A 26,790-nucleotide genomic window follows, 5' to 3' on the forward strand; every position below is an offset into this window, starting at 1 on the left:
TGCTATTTAAGTATTTGCTGTTATTGTTGTTACTGTTACTTTGGTTGGTATTTGAGGATTTTTTATGTGTATAGAAAGAAGCCATTATTACCAGCATCCCATCTAGTGTTTTCTAACTTTATGTTATAGGAAGACGTCTTTTTATCTGTAACGTAGATAACTGTTGAAAGTAGGCATCAACCTTGCTCCCTTATGCCGGCATTATATGGAGTTTTACTATATTTTAAATAGAGCCTCTTAAAAGTTTTCTGGAGAGGATTATTCTACACTTCTTTTCCTGTATTATGTGACACAGTTACAATTTTGAAGTTTCTTTTTTCCTAGCTTTTCTATTACTTATTTGATAGAGTACATAGGCTGCCCTTTAAAGGAATTGGTTCTCTACATTAATGACTTCGTTTTTTAAAAACTGCAAATGTGATAGGGAATAAAAAGTAACAAATCCTTTCCCCGATAGAGTAAAAATTCTTTGTGCCAAAGCTTTCTGGCTTTTTTCACAGCACACATGGAGTGTGGTAAGTTACATGGCACTCAGAAGGAAATGACTAGGTAAGCAAGCTCCTCAAGCCTGGAGGAGACCGTTGGCCACCTGGAGAGTTTAGAGCAGTGGTTCTCAAATGTTACCGTACTTCAGAATCACCTGGAGGACTTGTTAAAACAGAGATTGCTGAGCAGCAGTGCCACAAGTTCTGATTACATAAATCCTGAGTTTGGCCCAAGAATTTGTATTTCAAACAATTGCCAAATGAGACCCATGCTGCTGGTCTGGGGAACCACACTTTGACGACAACTAGTTTAGTGTGTCGGTATCCTGGCGCAGAAGGTAGAAAAATACGACCCCCTTCCTGCCAAAGCAGGTCCATGTTCTCATCGCCACCAGCTGTGAGTATGTTACCTTATGTGGCAAAAGGGACTTTGCAGATGTGATTAAATGAAGGACCTTGAATGAGGAGGTTATCATGGATTATTTGGGTGGGCCCAGTGTAATCACAAGGGTTCTTAAAAGTGGAAGAAGGTGGCAGAAGAAAACAAGAATCCCAGGGAGGTGTGACCTTGGAAAAAAGGTCAGACAGATGCAGTGCTGCTGGCTTTAAAGTTGGAGGAAGGGGGCCATGAACCAAGGAATGTTTGCAGCTTCTGGAAGCTGGAAAACAGAAGGAAATGAATCCTCCTCTAGAGCTTCCAGAAAGGAATGCAGCTCTGCCAACACCTTGGTTTTAGCTCAGTGAGACCCATGTTGGATTTCTGACCTACGTACTATAAGATAATAAATTTATGTTGTTTTAAGCCACTAACTTTATGGAAATTTGTTACAGCGGCAATAGAATACTAATACATCTGTAACCAGTTCTCGGTTTACTAGCTTGCTTTGTGCTGCAAGTTCCCCATCTCTCCTCATGATTTCAGCTTATGAGACTGAGAAAATAAAAACCTGTAGCAGGATCTCCCTCATTTTTCTACCATCACACTGACAAAATTACCAATATCTGAACCAGCCTTGTTTTCCTTATTATGTTGGAGAAAGTGTCCCAACTTCTGTCAAAAAGTCTGTCTACTTTTGTTTGATCCCTTACTCTCTTACCTTGATTGATTAATTGATTGATACACACACACAGCCCCCTCTACCATGTGATTTATTTCTACATATGTATATACCTGTGTAGCCACTACTCAGACTCAAATACCCACTCCCCAAACATAAGCTGCTTTTCTGACCTTTGTCGTCATACATTAGTTTTGTTTGTTATTTGACCTTCATAAAAGTGAAGAATGTAAGTGGAATGATACAGGCTGTACTCTTTTGGGTTTGTCCTTTTTCAGTAACATTGTGTCGGTGAGAGTCATTCATGTTGCTGTATGTAGCAATATTTTGTTCCTTTTCATGGCTGTGTAATGTCTCACTGTATGAATATACCACAGTTTATCCATTCTGCTGACGGTTGACATTTGAGTTGTTTATAGTTTTGGGATATTATGAATAAAGCTGCTATGAATATTCTTGTACATGTCTTCTGGTAAACATAAGCATCTCTTTCTAGGACATTTCTATTTAGGAGTAGTATTGCTGAATCATAGGAAATGTATTAGCTTAGTACTGCCAAACAGCCTTCCAAAGTGGTTGTGTCAATTTATGGTTTCACCTGAGTGATTGAGAGTTCCAGTTGCTGCACATCTTTTTCAGGTCTTTGTAGTCTTTGTTTTTCTAATTTTAGCCTCTGTGGTGCTTTTATGTTGGTATTTCTTTGTGGTTTTAATTTGCAGTTCCCTGATGACAAATGGTGATGAGCTTTTCATATTCTTATTAGCCATTTGGATATCCTCTTTTGTGAAATCTCCAAGTTTTTTGCTTAATTTTTGTTAGGTTGTCTTTTTCTTAATGATACGTTGGAATTCTCTATATACTCTGGATGTGCCTTTGCCAGATATATATCTATCTAGATATCACTATATCTGTCTAGATAGATACAGATATCTTCTCCCAGTCTGCAGATTACCGTTTTTAAAATTTTATTTATTTATTTATTTATTTGAGGTCATATTGTTTATAACATTGTGAAATTTCAGTTGTACATTATTATTTGTCAGTCATTGTATAAATGTGCCCCTTCACCCCTTGTGCCCACGCCTCAAACCCTTTACCCTCTGGTAACCACCAAACTGTTTTCTCTGTCCGTGCGTTAGTTTATCTTCCACATATGAGTGAAATCATGTGGTGTTTGTCTTTGTCTGGCTTATTTCTCTTAACATAATACCCTCCAGGTCCATCCATGTTGTTGCAAATAGGACGAGTTTGTCTTTTTTTAATAGCTGAGTAGTATTCCATTGTATATATATACCACATCTTCTTTATCCAATCATCAGTCAGTGGGCACTTGGGTTGCTTCCACTTCTTGGCTATAGTGAATAATGCTGCAGTGAACATAGGGGTGCATAAGTCTTTTTGAATTGTTGATTTCAAGTTCTTTGGATAAATACCTAGTAGTGGGATAGCTGGGTCAAATGGTATTTCTATTTTTAATTGTTTGAGAACTCTCCATACTGTTTTCCATAGAGGCTGCACCCATTTACATTCCCACCAACAGTGTATGAGGGTTCGCTTTTCTCCACATCCTCTCTAACATTTGTTATTTTTTGTCTTGGTGATTATAGCCATTCTAACGGGTATAAGTTAGTATCTTCGTGTGGTTTTAATTTGCATTTTCCTCATGATTAGTAATGTTGAACATCTTTTCATGTGCCTATTGGCCATCTGTATATCTTCTTTGGGAAAATGTCTGTTCATATCCTCTGCCCAATTTTTGATCAGGTTGTTTGTTTTTTTGTTGTTTGGTTGTATGAGTTCTTTATATATTTTGGAGATTAACCCCTTGTCGGATATATGATTTGCAGATATTTTCTCCCAGTTCGTGGGTTGTCTTTTCACTTTGTTCCTGGTTTCCTTTGCCTTGCAGAAGCTCTTCAGTCTGATGAAGTCCCACTTGTTTATTTTTTCTTTTGTTTCTCTTGTCTCAGTAGACATGGTATTTGAAAAGATCCTTCTATGACTGATGTCAAAGAGCGTACTGCCTATATTTTCTTCTAGGAGTTTTATGGTTTCAGGTCTTACCTTCAAGTCTTTGATCCGTTTTGAGTTAGTTTTTGTGTGTGGCGAAAGATAATGGTCTGCTTTCATTCTTTTGCCTGTGGCTGTCCAGTTTTCCCAGCACCACTTACTGAAGAGCTTTCCTTTCTCCATGGTGTGTTCTTAGCTCCTCTATTGAAGATTAACTGTCTGTAGATGTGAGGTTTTATTTCTGGGCTTTCAGTTCTGTTCCACTGATCTGTGTGTCTGTTTTTGTACCATGCTGTTTTGATTGCTGTAGCTTTGTAGTATATTTTGAAGTCAGGCGTTGTGATGCCTCCAGCTTTGTTCTTTTTTCTCAGGATTGCTTTAGTTATTCGAGGTCTTTTGTTGCCCCATATGAATTTTAGGATTCTTTGTTCTGTTTCTGTGAAGAATATCATTGGGATTCTGATGGGGATTGCATTGAATCTGTAGATTGCTTTAGGTAGTATGGACATTTTCATTATATTTATTTTTCCAATCCATGTGCATGGAATATCTTTCCATTTCTTTATGTCATCATCGATTTCTTTCAATAATGTCTTATAGTTTTCATTGTATAGGTCTTTCACCTCCTTGGTTAAAGTTATTCCTAGATATATTATTCTTTTTGTTGCAATTGTAAATGGTATTGTATTCTTGAGTTCTCTGTTAGTTCATTATTAGAGTATAGAAATGCAATGGACTTTTGTAAGTTGATTTTGTATCGTGCTGTAGTTTTGATTATTTCTAATAGTTTTCTGTTAGAATATATCTAATAGTTTCTAATAGATCGTTATTATCTGTTTCTATTTTGCTGTAGTTGTTGATTATTTCTGATAGTTTTCTGATGGATTCTTTAGGGTTTTTTATATATAAAATCATGTTGTCTGCACACAGAGTTTCACTTCTTCATTGCCTATTTGGACTCCTTTTATTTCTTTTTCTTGCCTAATTGCTCTGGCCAAAACCTCCAGTACTATGTTGAATAAGAGTGGCAAGAGTGGGCACCCTTGTCTTGTTGCTGTTTTCAGAGGGCTGGCTTTCAGTTTTTCCCCGTGGAGTATGATGTTGGCTGTAGGTTTGTCATATATGGCCTTTATTATGTTGAGGTACTTTCCTTGTATACTCATTTTATTGAGAGTTTTTATCATAAATGGATGTTAGATCTTGTCAAAGCTTTTTCTGCATCTATTGAGATGACCATGTGGTTTTTATTCCTCATTTTGTTAATGTGGTGTATCACATTGATTTTGCAGATGTTGAACCATCCCTGTGTCCTTGGTATAAATCCCGCTTGATCATGGTATATGATCTTTTTAATGTATTGCTGTTTGCCAGTATTTTGTTGGGGATTTTTGCGTCTGTGTTCATCAGTGATATTGGCCTGTAATTTTCCTTCTTTGTGTTGTCCTTGTCTGGCTTTGGTATCAGGGTGATGTTGGCCTCGTAGAATGTGTTAGGAAGTGTTCTGTCTTCCTCAACTTTTTGGAATAGTTTGTGAAGGATAGGTATTAAATCTTCTTTGAATGTTTGGTAAAATTCTCCAGAGGAGCCATCTGGTCCTGGAGTTTTATTTTTGGGGAGGTTTTTGATTACCGTTTCAATCTCTTTACTTGTGATTGGTCTATTCAGGTTCTCTGTTTCTTCTTGATTCAATTTTGGGAGGTTGTATGAGTCTAAGAATTTATCCATTTCTTCTAGATTGTCCTATTTGTTGGCATATCGTTTTTCATAGTATTCTCTTATAATCCTTTGTCTTTCTGTGGTATCTTCTATAATTTCTCCACTTTCATTTCAAGTTTTATTTGAGCCTTCTCTCTTTTGTTCTTAGTGAGTCTAGCTAAGGGTTTGTCAATTTTGTTTATCTTCTCAAAGAACCAGCTCTTTGTTTCATTGATCCTTTCTACTATATTTTTTGTTTCAATTTCATTTATTTCTGCTTTAATTTTTATTATTTCCCTCCTTCTCCTGGCTTTGGGCTTTGTTCTTCTTTTTCTAATTCTGTTAGCTGTAGTTTAAAATTGCTTATTTGAGATTTTTCTTGTTTGTTAGTCAGCCTGTATTGCTGTTAATTTCCTTCCTAGAACCGCTTTTGCTGAATTCCATAAGAGTTGATGTGGAGTATTTTCATTTTCATTTGTCTCCAGATATTTTTTGACTTCTCCTTTAATTTCTTCAGTGATCCATTGGTTGTTCAGTAGCATGTTGTTTAATCTCCACATATTTGTCACTTTCCCAGCTTTGTTCTTGTAGTTGATTTCTAGTTTCATAGCATTATGGTTGGAAAAGGTGCTTGATATGATTTCCGTCTTATTAAATTTATTGAGGCTTGCCTTATTTCCCAATGTATGGTCTATCCTTGAGAATATTCCATGTGCACTTGAGAAAATGTATATTCTGCTATTTTTGGGTGGAGTGTTGTGTATATATCTATTAAGTCCATCTGGTCTAGGTGTTTGTTTAAATCCAGCATTTCCTTGTGGACTTTGTCTCGATGATCTATCCATTGATGTAAGTGGAGTATTAAGGTCCCCTACTATTTATTGTGTTGTTGTTATTATCTCCTTTTAGGTTTTTTTTTTTTTTTTTTTTTTAAAGATTTTATTTATTTTATTTTTTCCCCCCAAAGCCCCAGTGGATAGTTGTGTGTCATAGCTGCGCATCCTTCTAGTTGCTGTATGTGGGACTCGGCCTCAGGATGAATGGAGAAGTGGTGCCTCGATGCGCACCCGGGATCCGAACCCGGGCCACCAGCATCGCAGCGCGCGCACTTAACCACCAAGCCACAGGGCCGGCCCCCCCTTTTAGGTTTTTTAATAGTTGCTGAATGTACTTTGCTGCTCCTCTGTTGGGTGCATATATATTTAAAAGTGTTATGTCTTGGTGGAATGTCCCTTTTATCATTGTATGCTGCCCCTCTGACTCTCATTACCTGTTTTGTCTTGAAGTTTACTTTGTCTGATATAAGTACGGCAACACTTGCTTTCTTTTGTTTGCCATTAGCTTGAAGTATTGTCTTCCATCCATTCACTCTGAGCCTGTGTTTGTCTTTAGAACTGAGATGTGTTTCCTGGAGGCAGCAAATCGTTGGGTCTTGTTTTTTAATCCATCCAGCCACTCTGTGTCTTTTTATTGGAGAATTCAGTCCATTTACATTTAGAGTGATTATTGATATATGAGGGCTTAATACTGCCTCTTTATTGTTTGTTTTCTATTTTCTAATTTTGTCTGCCTGTTTATATCCTTGCTCCAGGCTTTGTAACCCCTTTGTTTTTCTTTTTTTTTTTTGAGTTATGAGGGCCTTCTTGAGCATTTCTTGTGGTGGGGCTCTTGTGGCAATGAACTTCCTTAGCTTTTGTTTATCTGGGAACGTTTTTATTTCTCCATCATATCTGAAGGATATTTTCGCTGAATAGAGTATTGTTGGCTGAAAGTGTTTGTCTTTCAGAATTTGAATATCTCATTCCACTCTCTCCTAGCCTGTAAGGTGTCTGCTGAGAAATCTGCCAAAAACCTGATATGAGTTCCTTTGTAAGTTGTTCTCTCGTCCCTTGCTGCCCTTAATATTTTTTCTTGGTCATTGACTTTTGCCAGCTTTACTGCTATATGCCTTGCAGAAGGTCTTTTTTACATTGATATAGTTAGGAGTTCTATTAACTTCTTTCACTCGTATTTCCAGCTCCTTCCCCAGGTTTGGGACGTTCTCAACTATTATTTCTTTGAATAAGCTTTCTGCTCCATTCTCCTTCTCTTCTCCCTCTGGAATATTTATAATCCTTATGTTGCATTTCCTGATTGAGTCGGATATTTCTCAGAGAATTTCTTCATTTCTTTTTTTTTTTTTTAAATGAAATTTGATCTTTAAAGATTTTATTTATTTATTTTTTCCCCCCAAAGCCCCAGTAGATAGTTGTATGTCATAGCTGCACATCCTACCAGTTGCTGTATGTGGGACGCGGCCCCAGCATGGCCGGAGAAGCGGTGTGCGCCCGGGACCCGAACCTGGGCTGCCAGCAGCGGAGCGTGTGCACTTAACCGCTAAGCCACGGGGCCGGCCCTCTTCATTTCTTTTTATTCTTAGTTCTCTCTCCTCCTCCATCTCAGGCATTTCTATATTTCGGTCTTCCAGACTGCTGATTTTCTCTTCTATAACATCAGCTCTGTTATTCATGGTGTCCAGATTTTCCTTTATCTCATCCACTGTGTTTTTCATCTCCAACGTTTCTGATTGGTTTTTCGTTGTAGTTTTAATCTCTTTTTTGAAGTTCCTGATTTCGTTGAACTGTCTATCTGTATTTTCTTGTGACTTGTTGAGTTTTTTTATAATAGCGGTTTTGAATTCTCTGTCATTTAGATTACAAATTTCTGTGCATTCAGGATTGATTTCTGGATGCTTGTCATTTTCCTTCTGATCTGTATTTTTTCATTCTGTTCAATGGCGTGGGTTTGTGCCTCCACGTGGTGATGGAATCTGGTCCCAGATTCCACCTGCTGCCACTGGGTGGGGGTCAAGATCTATGTATTCTGAGCCCACCACGATCTCTGGCTCACTGGCTCACAGCTGCTGCTTTTCTGTTGTATGCATGGATGTTCTAGCTGACTGGCTGAGCTGGAGCCCTGGGCGGGGAGAGGGGCGCTTCCTTTCCAGTGCGTGATCCTGGGGGTGTTCTCGCTCTGCCCTTGCTGTCTGCTCTCCTGGGGTGCTGCCTTGATGAAGACACCGCCACAATAGCTTAGTCACCTCGGTATGGGGCTTTGCCCCAGGCTATGAGGGAACTTGGAGAGTGAAGGTGTTCCCTCAGAGGGCTGCTCCTCCCCTCTCCTCTCAGAGCTGTTCGCAGTTCCGAGCCCTCGGTCGCTGCCATTGGGGGAGGTAGAGGAAGTCCCCTCTCCTCCTTCCACTTCCTCTGGGACATCCAGCATCCAGACGTATGGCTGTGTAGGTCTCTCAAAAGTCTTTTGTGTTGTTTGAATGTCTTCTGTTGACGTATGAGTGTCCTTTTTGTTGTATCTTGTGAGGAGAGTCTAAGGGAAGAGTTCACTCCACCGTGATGCTCACTTCACTCTGCCTTTTTATTTTTTAATGGTGTTTTTAATATATGGAAGTTTTTAATTTTAATATAATCAAATTAATTGATCTTTTAGAGTTGGTGTTTTTATATTGTGTTTAAGAAATGTTAGCCTTACCCAAAAGTAATGAAAATAATCTCCATTTTCTTCTAAAAGTTTTATTGCTTTACCGGTCATATTTATGTCTGTAATTCCTCTCAGATTAATTTTTGTATTTGGTGAGTTTATGGGTCATGTATGTTTTTTTTCAACGTGCATACTGAGTTGACCCAGCACCAATCATTGAAAAGACCATTTTTTCCCCACTGAATTGTACTAGAGCCTTTGTTATAAGTCACATAGCCATATATGAGTGGATGTTTCTGGATTCTGTTCCATTGGTCTGTTTCTCTGGATTTGCTCCAATACAATGCTTTGTTAACTGTGAGCTTATCATGAATGTTGATATCTGAAGTAAGTCCCTCCAGCTCTGTTCTTCTTAATGTTTACTCTAGCTATTCAATGTATTTTGCGTTTCCATATACATTTTACAATAAGCTTGCCATTTTCTACTGAAAAAAAAATAGCCCACTTAAATTGGATTGAATCTGTACATCAGTTTGAGGGACAATTGATAGCTTAACACTGTAAATTCTTCCAATCCATAAACATGGTATATCTTTCCATTTTTTTTGGTCGTCTTCATTTTCTCTCAGCATTGTAAAGGTCTTACATGTTTCCTTTGATTTTATCTTGAGTATATGATGCTTTTTTGGTGCTGTCATATATGGTATTTTAAGATTTCATTTTCGAATTGGTTTTTGTTTGTGTATAGAAATTCAGTTAATTTTTGCGTACTGATCTTGTATCAAGAGACTCTGCTAATTTCATGTATTTATTCTTTTTCTATGTGGAGAAATCTCATATGTTAATGATCATTTTTTTTTTTTTTAATGATGACTTTTTTACTTCTTCCTTTCCAGTTTTTGTATCTTTTTTAGTGAATTGGTTAGGACCTACAGTCATTGGTTAGGACCTAATTTCATTATTTTAGCATTAATATGATATTGTCTCTAAAATGTGGTGGTGGTTGGTTGTTGTTTGCTTGTTTTTGTAGACAGTCCTGATAGGTTAGGGAAGCTCGCTTCTGGTCGTAGGTTTATCAGAAGAGATGTTGAATGCTGTCAGATGCTTTTACTGCATTAGTGAAGGCAATCTCATAACGTTTCTTCTTTATTGTATTAATATTGTGAATTACACTGATTTAAAAATAGTATGGCAGGGCCGGCCCCGTGGCTTAGCGGTTAAGTGCGCGCGCTCCGCTGCTGGCGGCCCGGGGCACGCACCGACGCACCGCTTCTCCGGCCATGCTGAGGCTGTGTCCCACATACAGCAACTAGAAGGCTGTGCAACTATGACATACAAGTATCTACTGGGGCATTGGGGGAAAAAAATAAATAAATAAAAATTAAAAAAAAAAATAGTATGGCAAATCTGCATTCTTGGAGTAAACTCAATTTGCTCATGATCTTTTTCATATATCGTTTAATTCAATTTTTCTAATTTTTTTTTAGGATTTTTTGTATCTATCAATGAGAGAATTTGTTTTGTAATTTTCCTTTCCTGTTAATGCCCTTGTCCAGTTTAGTATCAAGGTTATACGGGCCACAGAAAACCAGATGGGAAGTAGTCTTTCATTTTCTGTTCTATAAACTTAAAGAGTTTATGGTTGATATTATTTCTTCCTTAATGTTTGGAAGAATTTATCAGTGAAGCCATCTTGGCCTCGAATTTTCTTTGTGGGAATTTTTTTGTTCACAGATTAAATTTCTTGTATACTTACTTATAGGACTGTTTAGATTTTTGATTTCTTCTTTCAGTCTGGGTAAGTTGTATCAATTTAATTTAAAATGTCAGAGTTATTAGGCTGAAGATTTTCATAATGTCCTTTTATTATCTTTTAATGTTTGTAAGAATTCTGGTGTTGACTCCTTTTTTTAATCCTGATACTGATAATTTGGATTCTCTCTCTGTTTTTTTCTTGATCAGACTTGCTAAAGTTTATCAGTTTTACTAATTTTGTTAAACAACCAGCTTTTTGTTTTATTGATTTTTGCTGTTGTTTGTTTGCTTTTTATATCATTGATGTGTGTTCTTATTATTTTCTTCTCTATATTTTTTATTTTAATTTGTGTCTTTTTTTTATCTTCTTGAGATAAAATCTTAGGTAATGAATTTTCACCCTTCTTTTCTATTTTGTGCATTTAAAGCTATAAATTTTCTTCTTATCATGCTTTGGGTACCTCTGACAAGTTATGATGTGTCATATTTTTGTTATCCTTCAGTACAAAATGGGAATTTTTAAAGATACGTGTTCTTTAAAATTCATCATTTGCAAATGTTTAATTATCCTGTTGTTAGGGATTTCTAGTTTAACTCTTAATGTTAAATATTTCAGAGAATATGCTCTGTGTGATTTTTCAGTTCTTTGAATTTTTAAAATCTTTTATTCTTATGAAATGTTTTTTTTTTGTCTCTAGTAATACTCAGCTTAACGCCTATTTGGTCTTGTATTGAGATGAATAAATGATGAGTCTGTGTGAAATATCTTTTACTCTCTTCCTTTTTATGGCCTAATATTTAAAGTTTGTGTGTAGGAAATGTGTGTGGGCTTTTTTTTTTTTTTTTAAATCTAGTCTGACAATCTTCATCTTTTAATTTACGTATTTCTTTTAGATTTAATGGACTTAATATTTTTGAGTTGTCTACTATCTTTCTATTAGTCTTGTCTTTTGCCATCTAGTTTTATTTCTTTCTTGTCTTCTTTTGGAATTAACGTATTTTTTTCTCAAATCTTTTTTTCTTCTATTAGCTTGTTAGTTATATCTTTCAGCGTTCTTTTAGTGTTTCCCTAGTGTTTATAACATGAATCTTTGGTTTTTTATCAATTTACGTTTTTTTTTTTTTTAAACACTTTTATTTATTTATTTGTTTTATTTTTTTCCCCCAAAGCCCCAGTAGATAGTTGTATGTCATAGCTGCACATCCTTCTAGTTGCTGTCTGTGGGACGCAGCCTCAGCATGGCCAGAGAAGTGGTGCGTCGGTGCGCGCCCAGGATCCGAACCTGGGCTGCCAGCAGCGGAGCGCTTGCACTTAACCGCTAAGCCACAGGGCCGGCCCTTTATCAATTAACTTAAATACCATTTTAACACTTCTAGATCTGTGCAAAAACATTAATTTAACTCCCTCCTACCTTTTGTGCTATTGTTGTCATAAACATGTACTTTAACATATGTTTTATAGCCCTTAAAATATTTTTGTCACTGTTTTAAACATTTCCATTATCTTGACCCAAATATGTAGTCTGAGTTCTCTTTGTTCCTTCTTTCTTTTGCCTACTTCATTTTGTTTTTGGGTGAATTACTCCCTTTAGTATATATTTTATTACAAATGCGCTGGTAAAAATTGTCTCAAAACTTGTTTTCTGAAAATGTTTTCATTTTTACTTTAGCTTTTCAGGAATGTTTTCACTGTGTATAGAATTATGATTGGCAATTTCAGCACGTTAGAGATGACATTTTATTTTCGTCTGGTTTTCATTATTTTTTATAAAATGTTAGCCATTCTTTTCTGTTGAACAGACAAAATTATTCCTTTGAAAATAAGCTCATCTTTATTTCTGACCAATTTTAAACTGTTCTTACTGTCTTTTTTTTAAGATTGTGTTTTTTAGAGCAGCTTCAGGTTCACAGCAAAATTGAGGGGAACGTACAGAGATTTTCCATGTACTCCCTGCCCTCACACATGCGTAGCTACCCCCTACTATCAACACCCCCTCCAGATGGTACATCTGTAACAACTGACGATCCTGCATTGACACATCGTAATCCCTCCGAAGTCCATGCTTTACATTAGGATTCACTCTTGGTGTTGTACATTCTATGGGTTTTGACAAATGTGTGATGACATGTATCCATTATTGTAGTGTCATAGAATTTTCACTGCCCTAAACTCCTTTGTGCTCCTACCTATTCATCCCTCCCCCCAACCACTGATTTTTTTACTGTCTCCATAGTTTTGCCTTCTCATTTCTTAATTTCAGCAGTTTGACTGTACTGTGCCTGGATGTATTTTGTTTGTTTTGTTTTATCCTACTCAAGGTTTGCTAGGTTTCTTGAATTTGTGAGTTTATGCCTTTTATCAGTTTTGGAAAGTTCTCTACCAGTATTTCTTCAAAATACTGCTTCTGACCTATTCTGTTTTCCTCTCCTTTAGATCTCTGATTATACTCATTTCCTGTATTATCCACCTGTTTTCCTCTCTGTGCTGCAGTATGATTACTTTCTCCGAAATTGCCTTCTGGTTCACTTGTCTTCTGTTAGGCTGAGTTTAATCTGCTACTAATTCCAGGTAATGAATTTTAAATTTCAGTTATTTTTATTCTGTGGTATGGTGTTGTGTAGAATTTCCATTTGACTTTTTTTATAGATTTCAGTCTCTGCTGAACTTCACCATCTTTTCCTCCATTTTTTTGGAATGCTGATCAGTTATTTTCAAGTCTTCATATGTTAATATCAATATCTGAATTACCTGTTTATCTGTTTATATTGTATATTGTTTTCTCTTTCAGTCAGTTTGTTCTATTTTTATAACATGTTTTGACTGATTGCAGTCACTTGTTCCTACTTTATAGCATGCTTATAATCTTTTATTGAATTAAATTAAAAATTATAATAACCCAATTTAAAAAATGGGTGGAGTATTGAATAGACATTTATCCAAAGAAGAGAGAGAAATGGCCAATAAGCATATGAAAAAGCTGTGCAACATCACTGGTCATTAGGGAAATGCAAGTCATAGTCAGCATGAGTCACATGCTCTCTAGGATGGCTGTAATCAAAATGTGGACAACAACAAGGGTTATGGGCAAGGATGTGGGGAAGTTGGAACCCTTATACATTGCTAGTGAAAATATGAAATGGTGCAGCCACTTTAGAAAACAGTTTGGCAGCTTCTCCAAGTTAAACACAGCATTTCCATCTGACCCAACAATTCCACTCCTAGATATATACCCAAGAGAATTAAAAAGATATGTCCCACAAAACCTGTACACAAATGTTCATAGCAGCATTCTTCATAATAACCAAAAAGCAAGAACCCAGATGTCCATCAACTGATGAATGGATAAACAAAAATCATATATCCATATGTTGGGATATTATTCAGCCATAAAAAGGAGTGATACACTGATACATGCTACAACATGTGTGAGCCTTGGAAACATTATAACTGGTAAAAGAAGCTAATCGAAAAACACCACACATTGTATGATTCCATTTATGTGAAGTGTCCAGAATAAGCAACTCTGTAGAGACATGGTTGCCAGGAGCTAGAAGGAAGGGAGGAGGGGATGAAGAGTGACTGCTAATGGGTAGAGGGTTTCTTTTTGAGGTGATGAAAATGTTCTGGAATTAGATAATGGTGATGGATATACTAAAACCCTCTGGATATACTAAAAACCTCGTGGATATACTAGAAACCACTGAATTGTACACTTGAAAAGAGTGAATTTTATGGTATGTGAATTATATCTCAATTTTTTAAAAAAGGCCTTCCCACCCCAAGGTTATAAAAAGTATTGTAGGAGTTCTAAATAATGTTGCATTCTTCCTATGAAAGTTAAGGGTTTTTGTTTTGCCTTATTTTCCCGCAGCAGTTAGATAGGTTACTTGAATCCTGTCAAGGGTTTGTCGTATTCTTATTAAAGCTGATCTATTTCAGTTTTGCCCTCAATTCCAAGGGTAACCTTCCTGTAGTCCTAACCAGCATGGCTAACCTTGGAGGCTCTACTGGCATCCACAGGCCAGGGATGCTGCTAAAATCCTACAGTGCATAAGATAGCTGCCCACAGCAGAGAATTGTCTGGCCCCAGATGTCAGTGCTGCTGAGGATGAGAACCCTGCTCTACTGCTCACCTTGCCTTCATAGCCAAGCTTTTCCAAAGAGTTGACTGTACAAGTTGTCTGCATTTCCACATTTACCTTTCATACATTTTTTTCAAGTTTTCTTTCCCCAGGTAATACTCAGGTGATTTTTAAAGGTCAAATGTTACTACAAAGCTTATACAGAAAACAGCAGTATTCTCCAGCACCCTTGTACTTGGTCATATAGTTTTGGCCAGTTAGATGTAGAAGGAACAAAGGTGTTTTTTTCCTGCATAAAAAGACAAAATTAGTAGAGAGTAACTCTTGATACTTCTTCCTTCTTCCTGCCTGTAACTTGGTTGTACCACCTCATGTTGTTAGAAAATAAACCCCTTGTTTAAGTTACTGTTGTTCTAGTTTTCTCTTGTTTGCAGTAGAATACCATCCACACTCTGATAGGATTATTTTTTCAAGTCTTGCCATATATGAAACCTCCTTTGAGTTCCAGAGCTATAGTTTCATAATGTCCATTTGGATATCTCACAAATATATAAAATTTAACGTGACCAAAACTGGACCCTTCATTTTCTACGCCCCATATGGTACAAGTAGAACCATGTGGATAGACCTCCATTTACCTGGTTACTCAATCCAGAAACTTGAGTGTCGTCTTGATTCTTTCCTTTCCTTTGCCATTTGTCTTGCCTCCTAAGTTTCTTAAATCCACCCATTTCTCTCCGTCTCCACTGCCACCGTAGGTGATCTCTTGCTTGCCTGACTGCCCTCCCAGCATTTCCATGCCTGCTCCCATTCCAGGTCTTTCTCTACATAACAATGAGAGTGATCTTAAATTGTAAATTAGATCATGTTACTCTCCTGCTAAAGATCCTTCAGTGGCTTCCCATTACTTAGAATAAAATCCAAAATTCTGCCATACCTTGAATAATCTTACCTATCCCTGGAGTCTCATTCTGTGTCCTTCACACAGTGCTCTGGCCTCTTAGTTCCTGAGCCCACGTGTGCTGTCTCATCTGCCCCTTGAAGAGTGTTCTTCCCACCCTTTCCATGGGTGCTCTTTTCTTATCTTTCAGAAACCAACTTTGAGTATTTCCTTAGAGAAATCTTTCCTTATTCATCCTAAGGAAAGTATGCCTCACCATCATTCTTTATCACTTTATTTTTTTCTCTATGGAAACTACTTAATATATTTATGTGTTTATTTGTTTGCTGTGTGTGTGACATCTGCCCCAATAAGCAATAAGCTCTGTAAGGGCAGGTGTCAGGTTCACTACTCTATTTCCAGACTGAACACAGTATCTGGTGTATAGTAGCAGCTCAATAAATATTTATTGAATGATTGAATGGCTGAATGGCCATAAGGACACCCTTTTCCCCCCAAGTGTTTCTTTTTAAAAAATTCTACTCTATGATAAAGTTGAAAAACATAGCTTTATGCACATTCATATACGTTCCATCTGGATTTAAAATAAGCATTTTGCCACATTAGCTTTGTCTGTTCCTCCATATATCTACATATAATTATACGTGTGTGTGTGTGTGTATATGTGTGTTTATAAATTTTCTCTGTCTACATCTGTGTATCTGTGTTGGTAGTAGAAGTAAATTGTATGAAAGGAAGTTGTGCACATGACATTCATCTCTAAATAATTCATGGTTTTTCTCCTATGAACAAAATCGTTCTGCTGCATAACCATGAGGATGTTAAGAAATTTAACAGTGAAACAATGCTATATTTTGATTTACAAGCCTTGTTCAAATTTCCCCGTTTGTTCCCAAAATGCCTTTTATTGCCTTTTTTTCTTTTGCTCTAAGGTCCAGTCAAGGATTTCATGTTGTATTTGGTTGTCATGTCCTTCTATATTCTTGTAATTTAAAGCAGTACTCTTAGCTATTTTTTCTTTAATTAAATTTATATTAAGTGTCCAAGTTGTTGTCTCATAGAATGTCCACAGTGGATATGTGGAATGGATGGGTCTGAGTGTTCATGCTTAGATTTAGGTTATACATTGTGGCAAGAAGAGTGCACAATGATGATGTACTTGTTGCATCATGTCGGGAGGCTACATGATATCAGTGTGTACTGTTACTTATGTAACTAAATTTGATCACTTAGTTAAGGTAATGTTTACCAGATCTCTCCTGTAAAGGTATTTTGTTCCCTTTGTAAATAAGAAATTATTTCTGTTAATACTGTGCACATATCCTGTTTACCAACAACCTTTCACCCAGTAATTTTTCGCATCTGTTCATGCCTGAATCAGTTATGACATTGATTTAAAGAAGTTTGTTTTGATAACCTCCAACTCATCCCTAATCTCCCTTTCCATATTTGTAGCTTCTTTCTCTCTCATTGAGAATCCTAATTCCAATAATTTAATATATTTACTCATTTGTACTGTCTGAAATACACATAGAATACTACAACCAACAACAAGCCTACTAAGAAAAGCTTAAGATTCATTTGCAAATTGTTTTTGTTCTTAGAATATATCTTACTATACTGTGTTCACAATACTTGAATTAATTCTTTATTCTGTATGGTAATGTTAGCAATTTGATTATTCACATAGGCTCATTTTTCTTGTTTGTCTTCAATTTTAGCATTTTCTTTTGTTTACCTTTCCGTTTTGAATATGTAAAGCATTTGGCTCAGAACTGTATACGGAGGTGTACTCAGAAGTCTCATTCCTATCTTTTTTCCTTCCACACTGTTCCCACCCACCCCCTTATAAATGTAACCATTTCCATTATTTCCTGGCATATTTTTTCTTTTTCTCTGAAAAAGATATTCTTTTCCCTTCTTTCAGAAATGATAATTTACTATAAAAACTCTTTTACACCTTGCTTTTTTTTTTTTTAAACAAAGAAGTTTATCCTGGAAATCATTTCTCATCAGCTCATAGAATTCTTCCCTATTTTTTAATAGGTATATAGAACTCCTTTGTGTGGGGTGTACCATAATTTAGTCAACCTGTTTACTATGGATGTGTATTTAGCTTGTTTCCAATTTTGCTATTTCAGATAATGCTAACATAAAGAATCTTGTATTTGAATCTTGTGTTGTTTGAATCTTGGAGTTGTTTTTTTTGGGGGGAGGGACGGCGGTAAATTCCTAAAAGTGGCATGCTTGGGTCAGAGAGAAAATGTATCTGCAGTTTTGATAGCCAAATTACCCTCCTTAGGGGTTGTAGTATTTTGCACACCCATCATCAGTGTTATAAGATGTTTGTTTATGAGAATTCCTTCATTAACATCAAATATTGTAAACTTATACATGATAAGAATTGTTCTTTTAGCAAGTGGTGTATTGTATCATCAGGATCCCTATGGAAAACAGCTGACACTCAAATTAGGATAATTCAAGGAAGGTTTATACTCAGAAACTAATTACAAAGTTGTGTGCAGAACATAAGGGAATCACCAGGGGTGGTACAGGAACCAGCATCAGTGGAGCTGTTTTCACTCCTAGACCTGAAGGGACCAGGGGAGGGAAAGGTTGCAGGAACCTAGGAGAGAGATTCCTGTGTAGCAGACTGCCTTTGGAGATTTCAGAGACCTTTGGTCCAAAGACATATCCAGCCTGAGAAGACTCCACAGGGAAGGAGTCAGGGAAATGCATAACCCTTCCTTCCTCTGACTTCCTGGGGTTCACTCAAAGGGTGCAGGAGTACCTTGATGTAGTTCACATGGGTCAGTTTTCAAGGGCAGAGAGCAGTGTGAGAAGAGTGGAGAAGGAATCTGAAGGGACAGACAAGATATCCTGCACAGGTATGCACGTGTAGATTCGTGGACCCTTGGAAAGAACTGTGCAAACCAGAGGTTTGGACCATCTGTCTTAATCCCCTTCGCTGGTAGAGCTGCCGAGTGCCTGCAGTGTGTGTGGCCACGTCTTATGTGAATGCTGCTTTCCACTCTGAGATTTCCCTTAAAAAATCCATCAGCTCTTATGCTCAGTTTCAATAGTTCTTAGCAGTGCTCCTCATTGGACTCTCTAAGTATAAAGCCAAATAGTCTTTATCCTCCGATTCCTCTCGAAATAGCTTCAGAGCTCTCTCTTCACCTTAAGAGACTAAGATCCAAAGTAATTTTAGACCCTTCAAACTCCATCCTGTTGCTAGTATCTGTAGGGAAGAAACAGTGTCTGTTAAGCTCTTTCTTCTGATTGCTCTCATCTATCTATAAGTTTTATAATTTTCTGAGATAATTTCATTACAAATATTGTATTTGGAGTTGGACATTGTCTGAGTAATAAAAGAAAAAAGGGCTTTATGGCCCCAATTACTTCTGATCGGAAGTTAATTACAAGCCTTCTCAGTGAAGCAGACCCACTGTATATATAGTTACAGCATCTTTGTATTTTTGAGTGTGTTTTTAGCCAAGTGGATTCTCTTCCATAATCGAAATGATTTAAATTTTGGTGGATTGCTGAGTGATTTACCCTCTCATTTCACCTTTCATCTGTATTAACAGTATCTTGTTGGTAAGTGCCATGTGTTTCCTCTTGTTTCATAATATGTCCCCTCTATAACAGCAGATAAGCTCATTTTTATTTTAGTTTTAAAATGTCATATCCATTTCACTACTTTTTAGGATTTATTCTCATAGATCACATTTTCAAAGTTAGGCTTTAGGACTTAACCCCACTTTTTCTCTAATTTTATAGTTGAAGCAAAGTAGTGTTTAGACAACCTAGTTAACTCTATAGATAATATTTATTCTATTATTATTTTGTCATTCCTCTTAAGAGTCTGTTTGAATTAATAGAGCTTCAGTTATGAAGTTTTTATTTCTAAATAGCACTTATTATTAATTTATTGAAGTCTAAAAATCACTAGTTTTTAAAGTGCATCAGTTATAAATGTAAGCCAGATTCCTGCTGATGGGGGGAGTTGATTTTCATATTACCTGAAAGATTTAATGAGAACACTTTTTAATATGTTATAATTACTTTCTTCAGTGAGTATGACATTACCATGTCTCTTCATTAACCAAAAATCTCAATGGTTCTGATCATCACTTCGAACATTATAACCATTCTATCATACTGAAGGTGTGGAAGGTATAGGAGATTTGGGTTCAGTATTCATTCATTAATTCAGTCAGACAAGCCTTCTGTGTACTGACTTCTTTGGTAGGCCCTGAGGATTCAAAGATGAATAATCACAGTCACTGCCCACAGACATAGAAACAAATAAAGTATGTAATAAGGGGAAAGATGTAAACAATGTAGTGTGGTAAGTACTAGAATCAGTGTGTGCTTAAGGCGGGTGAGTGACACAAAGCCTAAGTAACGTTTCTTGGGATGGTATCAGGGAAGACTTGTTAGGGGAGAAGACGTGTAGATGCCTAAAGGTGAACAAATGCTAATTAGTAGTAAAACACTAATAAAAGATGCAGTCCTATGCTTTGGGCTCTAAAATTCTATTATTTTATTTAAAGATAAGTTAGCCAGAAACTTAGACACTTGAAAATACAACTAATGTTATGAGGTTATAAGGTGTATGCTGATTGTCAAGTGAATGATAGAGTAACTAACATTTATTGAAATACTCTGCTACACAGACTTCATGTCTTATCACATGTAATCTTCACTAACTGTCTGATAGGTTCTGATATTAAGCTCATTTTACGGATGAAGACACTGAGACTTACAGAATAACCTCCTGAAGGTCACACAGCTAAAATATGGAACTAGGATACAAACTCCGACAGAATGACTTTAGAAACAGTGTTCTTAACCATAAAAAAATGAACATTAAGGACCATAGGAACTCAGAGGAGAAGGAAGAGCTTGCCTATTGAGAGCTTTTGGAGAAGAGTGACAAATTCGATAGATGATAGGTATCATGAAGAATATTCCAGGCATGGTTATTGGCATAAATGAGTGTTCATTGGGCAAAGTGTACCTGCAGGACAAAGCAGTATGGTGGGTAGTCTGCTCATGTAGGAGCATCAGGGAAGGTCAGGCTGGAAGCTGAGGAACGTGAAGGGAAGTACTCTGTGTGTGGTCTCATAGAGAGCTGTGAGGTTCTGGGAGCAGGGGAGTAAGAAGGGAGTCGGTGTCACCTGGTGCTTGTCCTGAGGAATGTGAGTGACAGTACTCTGTGTGTGGTCTCATAGAGAGCTGTGAGGTTCTGGGAGCAGGGGAGTAAGAAGGGAGTCGGTGTGACCTGATGCTTGTCCTGACTCCATCAGTTCCCAGCTCTGGGCTGTTCAGCACATCAGTTTACTGCTCTTAGGTGCCTTTTTCTTATCTATAACGTAATGTTACCTTACAGAGGTTAATTTGTAAAGAGTAACAGCAAGAATTGAGCAACTGGTACTTACTATTATTGTTGTTGTTATTATTACTGATATATTTTAGTAAATTTAATCTCAGAACAGTGCATAGTAGCCTAGGCCTAACCCTTAGGCCATTAGTTGAGAAATGCTTGAAACATAGTTGTAACAGGTAAATAGGAAGAGACAGATACTAGGGATATTTTAGATGAATATTATTAATAGCTCAAATTTATATAGCTTTTAAAAATTCTTTATATGGTTCTTTATGCTGTTCCATAGTATTGAGGTGTTCATTATTGTATCAATAGTGTATAGTTGACAGATGAATATAACTTTATAATTTACAAAGCACTTGGACATGTTATTGAATTTGATCCTCAGAACCGTTCTGTCAGATATTATTTCCATTTTATTAAGACCCGGAGAGGTTAGATAATTCCTTGAAGTTCACACAAGTTAATAAAAGAGTCAATTTAAAACTTGAATTTCTATACACCTATTCTAGCGCTTTCTCCTTTATATCATATGATAGCATGACAAGAACTGATGTAGTACAGTAAGCGACAATATGGAAAACTGTTATTAGTACCCTGAAAGAGTTAGGATCTTTTCTGAGGTATCTGCCTTAATACCAAGAAATAACCAAGTAATGAAAGGAGACAAACAAGTTCAAAGTCTGCTAGTTATTAATTCATGTATAACCCAGTGATATTTGAATATAATCTTTGTTCGGTAGAGCAAAATGTTAAGTGGCTCTAATTTACCATTTAAAATATCTTTAGCAGAAATGAAAATAAGCTCTTGGTTTTTTGCACCAAACTGCATCAGGCTTTTAGTACATTCTGGGTGATTGTAAAGTATTTTCCAATAGAGCTGTTTCTTAAGTGTTTTTAAATAGTATTGATCATGAAACTTTTTGAAATTTACCATCAGGCCAATGGTGGCAGAGCCTACGTAGAACTATGCTTCGTGGTGTTCTGGGAAAAACCTTTCGACTTGTTGGCTATACTATTCAGTATGGTTGTATAGCTCACTGTGCTTTTGAATACGTTGGTGGTGTTGTCATGGTAAGTTTTTACATTCAAGAGTAATCATTTTAAATATACACTTTTTTTAATTGAGGGAAAATGTGTTTTTTCCTTTATTATAATTTATTAATTTAATGAATGAATTTAATTTAATTTTAATTTAATTTAATGAATGAATGTTAAAACAAAATCTTTCTAAATTTTGGGATGTAAGAGAGTATGTTTGAATTGGCACTAATATAAAATATAAAAACCATTGCTTTAAATATGGTTCTGTATTCTGTTACTGACAGGGGTGCAAAAGGCCCTGTTAATAGTCTAATAGTAATGGTTTTCACCATTTATTGAATGCTACTTACTGTGTTCCAGGATTTGTTCGATGTTTTACGTTTATTAACTCATTTAATCTTTTCTGCTCTGTGAGAGACTTACTAGAAATCCGTTATACATAAGAGAAAACAGGCTCAGAATGCTTCAGTAATTTGCTCCAGGTCTCACAGTTAGTAAGTAGCCGACTTGGAATTTCAACACAGATTTCTCTGGTTTTCAAAACTCCTTTTTTTTTATTGTGAGGAAGATCAGCCCTGAGCTAACATCTATTGCCAATCCTCCTCCTTTTTTTTCCCCCAAAGCCCCAGTAGATAGTTGTATGTCATAGTTACACATCCTTCTAGTTGCTGTATGTGGGACGCGGCCTCAGCATGGCCGGAGAAGCGGTGCGTTGGTGCGTGCCCAGGATCAGAACCCGGGCTGCCAGCAGCGGAGCATGCGCACTTAACCACTAAGCCATGGGGCCGGCCCTCAAAACTCCTATTCTTAACCACCGTGTTTAACTGTTGTTAAAACAAATGATTATTCTGCCTTATGTCAGTATGGCAAGGCTGCCCCACACCAGTGCTTTTTCTTCATATCGCATCACGAATCTATCAGCTGTGATCGTAGTAACCTTTTGTCATGTAAATGAAAGAATAAGTTGATTGAATGGCTAGTCAGTGGGTTTGTTGTTGCTGTTGCTGTTTTTATCCGGTTTACCCCAACAGATTCACAGTCATACAACCTCAGGTTGAGCTGGAGTGATGCAAATAAATATATTTAACTGAAACTCCCCACTTTGATGTTTTAAAGTTGCATCGGTACTTCTACTGGGCTACAGAGGTAGCGCACATAAACTTGCATTGTGTTCTTTGTTGCTGCCTGAGTAGGAAGTTTGAGTAGAAAGTTTTATTTACCCATAAGTGGAGTAAGTGGAGACTGCCGTATTTAGATTTTTTTAAGTGGCAGTGATCGTTTATAACAATTTTGAGGTATAGATGAATACTATTGTTTTAAGACATACTAATATGAAAATCTTTAAAGTGCATCTCATCATACCAGTATTTTTCAGTAGAAAATATAAGTTGCAGCCCCATCAAATGAGTAAGCTATTCTCTTGGAAGAGAAGGAAAGGTATCAACTCATTGAGAATAGTATGATGCCACTTAATAAATTACCATCATGGGCACTGCATGATGTTTGACAATAGCAGGAAAATAAATAAATCATTCATTTATTCATTCAACACATATTTATCGAGTATCAACTTTATGCGAAGCGCTGTTCTTGACCATGGTTATACAGCTGGGAACACGAGAGACCGGGCCCCTGCCCTCATAGGGCTGACATTCTACAGGACAGCCAAAATTTGGAAGCATAGATAATGTTATTTTATTTGTGTATTATAATGTAATATCAATAAACCATTTTTAATGTATTTGCTTGTGTTTCCAGACTGTGTGGGCACTCTGTAGACTTGAACTTATCTGGGAGCTGCCAGCTTATTATGAATCATCTTCCAAGCTTGAAGAACATTTGCTTGATTTTCTTTCTTTTGAGCCTGCTCAGATGATTTATGTTAAATTAAAAAAAGTTTTGAACTCAAATTACAAAATTACCTCTCTTTTCAGTGTTCTGGACCATCAATGGAGCCTACAATTCAAAATTCAGATATTGTCTTTGCAGAAAATCTTAGTCGACATTTTTTTGGTATCCAAAGGTAAATTTCTGTCATAGATATATAAGTTTATGGTGAAAACACACACACACATTGTGTCTTTTCTGCAGTTTAACTTTATCTTTAAAAGCTCTGTTGTAAATAACCAAATTAATGACCATCTAGATAAAATTTTGACTCAAATATTTTCTCTCAGTTTGAGAAATTTTAATAGTTTCTCTAAACACATACAGTCTCTTGGGTCATTGCGTCTCTTGCGTCATTATCCAAAATAGATAGCAGTCCCTTTATAATGTACATTTAAGCCTACTTTCCTTTTTGGGGGGAGTGGGATCCTAGAATGTTTTGAGTTAAGAACTAGGGACTTAGGAACTACATTTACTTATCCAAATCAGTGGTTTGTTTTTTTAGTATTTTCAGTAATCCTGTATTTCGATTAATGACTCTCTTCTTCTCTATAGCCTATGATGAGCACTCAATTTTTTTTTTTTTTTGAGGAAGATTGGCCCTGAGCTAACATCTGTTGCCAGGCTTCTTCTTTTTCTTTTTTCTCCCAAAAGCCCCAGTACATAGTTGTATATCCTAGTTGTAGGTCCTTCTAGTTGCTCTATATGGGATGCTGCCTCAGCATGGCCTGATGAGCGGTGAGTAGGTCCTTGCCCAGGATCCGAAGCGCAAACCCTGGGCTGCCAAAGCAGAATGCATGAACTCAACCACTACACCACCAGGCCGGCCCTGCACTCGATGATTTTTAGACTGTGGCTATATAGCTGGGAGCCAGAAATCTTTATCTATTCTGATTCTCCTGATTAATTATATTAAGTTGAAGAACTCCTTGGCAAATATTGTTTGCCACTCAACCTTTTAAAATCCTTTTCTAAGCAGTGTTTCCAATCCTTGTGATGCTGTTCATTCTACTTAACTCTGTATTATTCCTTCTGAATGAATGTCAAGTATTAATAATTTATTGTATTTTCTAAAGAGCACCTCTCTGATTCCCTAAAATCTTAGGTCCATTAGTTTTCATAATTCTGAAAAAATAAACCAGCTTTCAACTCCATAAACTACAAATTTGACTCACTTGAGCTGGTATTTAGCCTATGGCATAAGTAGTTTCATTATTGACCTTTTCTATATTCTCTTGCACATTACTGAAAAATCATCAAGAATAGGGTAAAACTGTTCTTTGCATTTGCTGATCTTTTACCATCTTAGATTCTTTAGATGGAAACTCTTTCTTGGTCATGCTGTGTGGTCTAGCATGGTCCCTGGATAATAATTCTTCAGATCTTTTACCCATAACAACTTTAAGATACCTAATTGATAGATATGGGGTTATAAAATACAATTTACCCAACAGGCTGTGTTCCAGCTTCCTTTTCTTTGTAATTCATATCAGAATAAGTTAATATAGTCTTTGGATTAACTGGAGAGCTAGCCCCTCTGTAGCATGAAGACAGGCTTCTGTTTTCCATGCTAATGACATGACTTTATTCTGAGTCCTTGAGCATCCTTAACCAGGAGCTGAACTTGTTGGCTAAGTAGTTTTTGAATGAATAGCTCAGTATTGTCTCTCTTTTTTTTTTGATAGATACTCTTTGCATTCAGATGGGTACTAACAAATAACTACATTCAGTAAGTTAAGATTTTTTGAAGGATTCGTTTTGTATTCTGTTCATTCAGGGAGCCCATTAGGTTGCAGGCCAGCTCTAAATCTGGTGTTTGTATGAGACATACCAAAGTAACTTTTACAACCAGCGTAGTCAGTTGGTAACTTCTACTTGGGAAATATTACTGTCCTGAGTATTCATTTTCTCTTATCTGCAGTACAGAATTCTGAGATTCCTCTTGCCAGCTGCCTGTTTCTAAAGCTAGGATAGCCCTCCACATAGTTGGAAAGTGAAAGTCTGCGTATCTGCTGTCTAAAGCGTGTGGATCCCTTGTACAGTCAAATGCACAGAACACTCATGCTCGAGACACTCACAGTCTCCTCTTGCTGCTTATACGTGATTGTACATTATAGAGAACATGAAGACGAACTGACCCTTCTTTTCAGAAGTTCACCATCTAGTAGGGTAAAAAGGATGTTTATGACTATAAATGAGAAAGGAAAATTTAAGTCTTAGTTCTATTAAGTTCCTTTTTAAACCCTATTTGAAGGAGTTGAGAGTCCAAGGGATATATATTTTGATCTAAGCTCTATGCATATATCTGGTTAGACTACCAGAAGTATAGTCTACGTTATTATTGCTTTCTGTAGGGCCGGCACAGTGGCGTAGTGGTTAAGTTCGCGCACTTAGCTTCGTGGCCCTGGGGTTCGCGATTTTGGATCCTGGACGTGGACGTGTGCACCACTTATCAAGCCATGCTGTGGAGGCATCGCACATACAAAATAGAGGAAGATGGGCACAGACGTTAGCTCAGGGCCAATGTTCCTCACAAAAAAATATATATATATATTGCTTTCTGTAAAAACACCTTGACTAAATTATTTTTATATTGCCATTCAAGTGCACTTTGTTTTTATAAGGGTCATATTGATTGTTTGGTCAAAAAACTACCCAAAATCAACTTTGTTGGTATGTTACAATCTTTGCAAATTTGTTCATCTGAACAGTTCCACTGACTGATTCTAATTGGTTGGAAAGAGAATAGTTTATCCCATTTTCAAAAAAGGGCAGCCTTATATTGCCTCCAGATTATAGAATTTAATGTTTTAATGGCTTTCAACTCTTATCAAGAATAGCCTCAAGAAATGACCATTCTGAATACTTTTTCTGTATTTTCTGTAAGATTTCTCATGAAGATGGTGTCTTTTATTCTCTTACATAAGAATCCTTGTTGTATATCTCTTTGGTTTAGTTAAGAAAAATTTTGTCATATCTCCCAAACTAAACTTTATTTTGTTA

The 26,790-nt window shown here is 36.6% G+C and overlaps 1 protein-coding gene across 6 annotated transcripts in view; it reads left to right on the top strand.

Annotated features, from left to right (window-relative positions):
* The window catches only part of IMMP1L (inner mitochondrial membrane peptidase subunit 1), an 82,905-nt gene that overhangs the window by 34,945 nt on the left and 21,170 nt on the right, over positions 1-26,790 (top strand). For 5 of the 6 annotated variants that reach the window (XR_015552642.1, XM_087433053.1, XM_087433057.1 and 2 more), the window contains 2 exons: positions 21,797-21,930; positions 23,835-23,923. Coding sequence is in view for 5 of the 6 variants with exons in the window: in XM_087433053.1 (XP_087289179.1) it covers positions 21,797-21,930; positions 23,835-23,923 (223 nt within the window). In the remaining variant the exon portion in view is untranslated. Of the gene's footprint in view, positions 1-12,935; positions 13,047-21,796; positions 21,931-23,834; positions 23,924-26,790 lie in introns of those variants that run through there. The other variant, XM_087433056.1, reaches the window with a different exon arrangement.

The sequence above is a fragment of the Ceratotherium simum genome, chromosome 7 (assembly GCF_057802395.1).
Source record: "Ceratotherium simum simum isolate JZ-2026a chromosome 7, ASM5780239v1, whole genome shotgun sequence".
Lineage (NCBI taxonomy): Eukaryota > Metazoa > Chordata > Mammalia > Perissodactyla > Rhinocerotidae > Ceratotherium > Ceratotherium simum.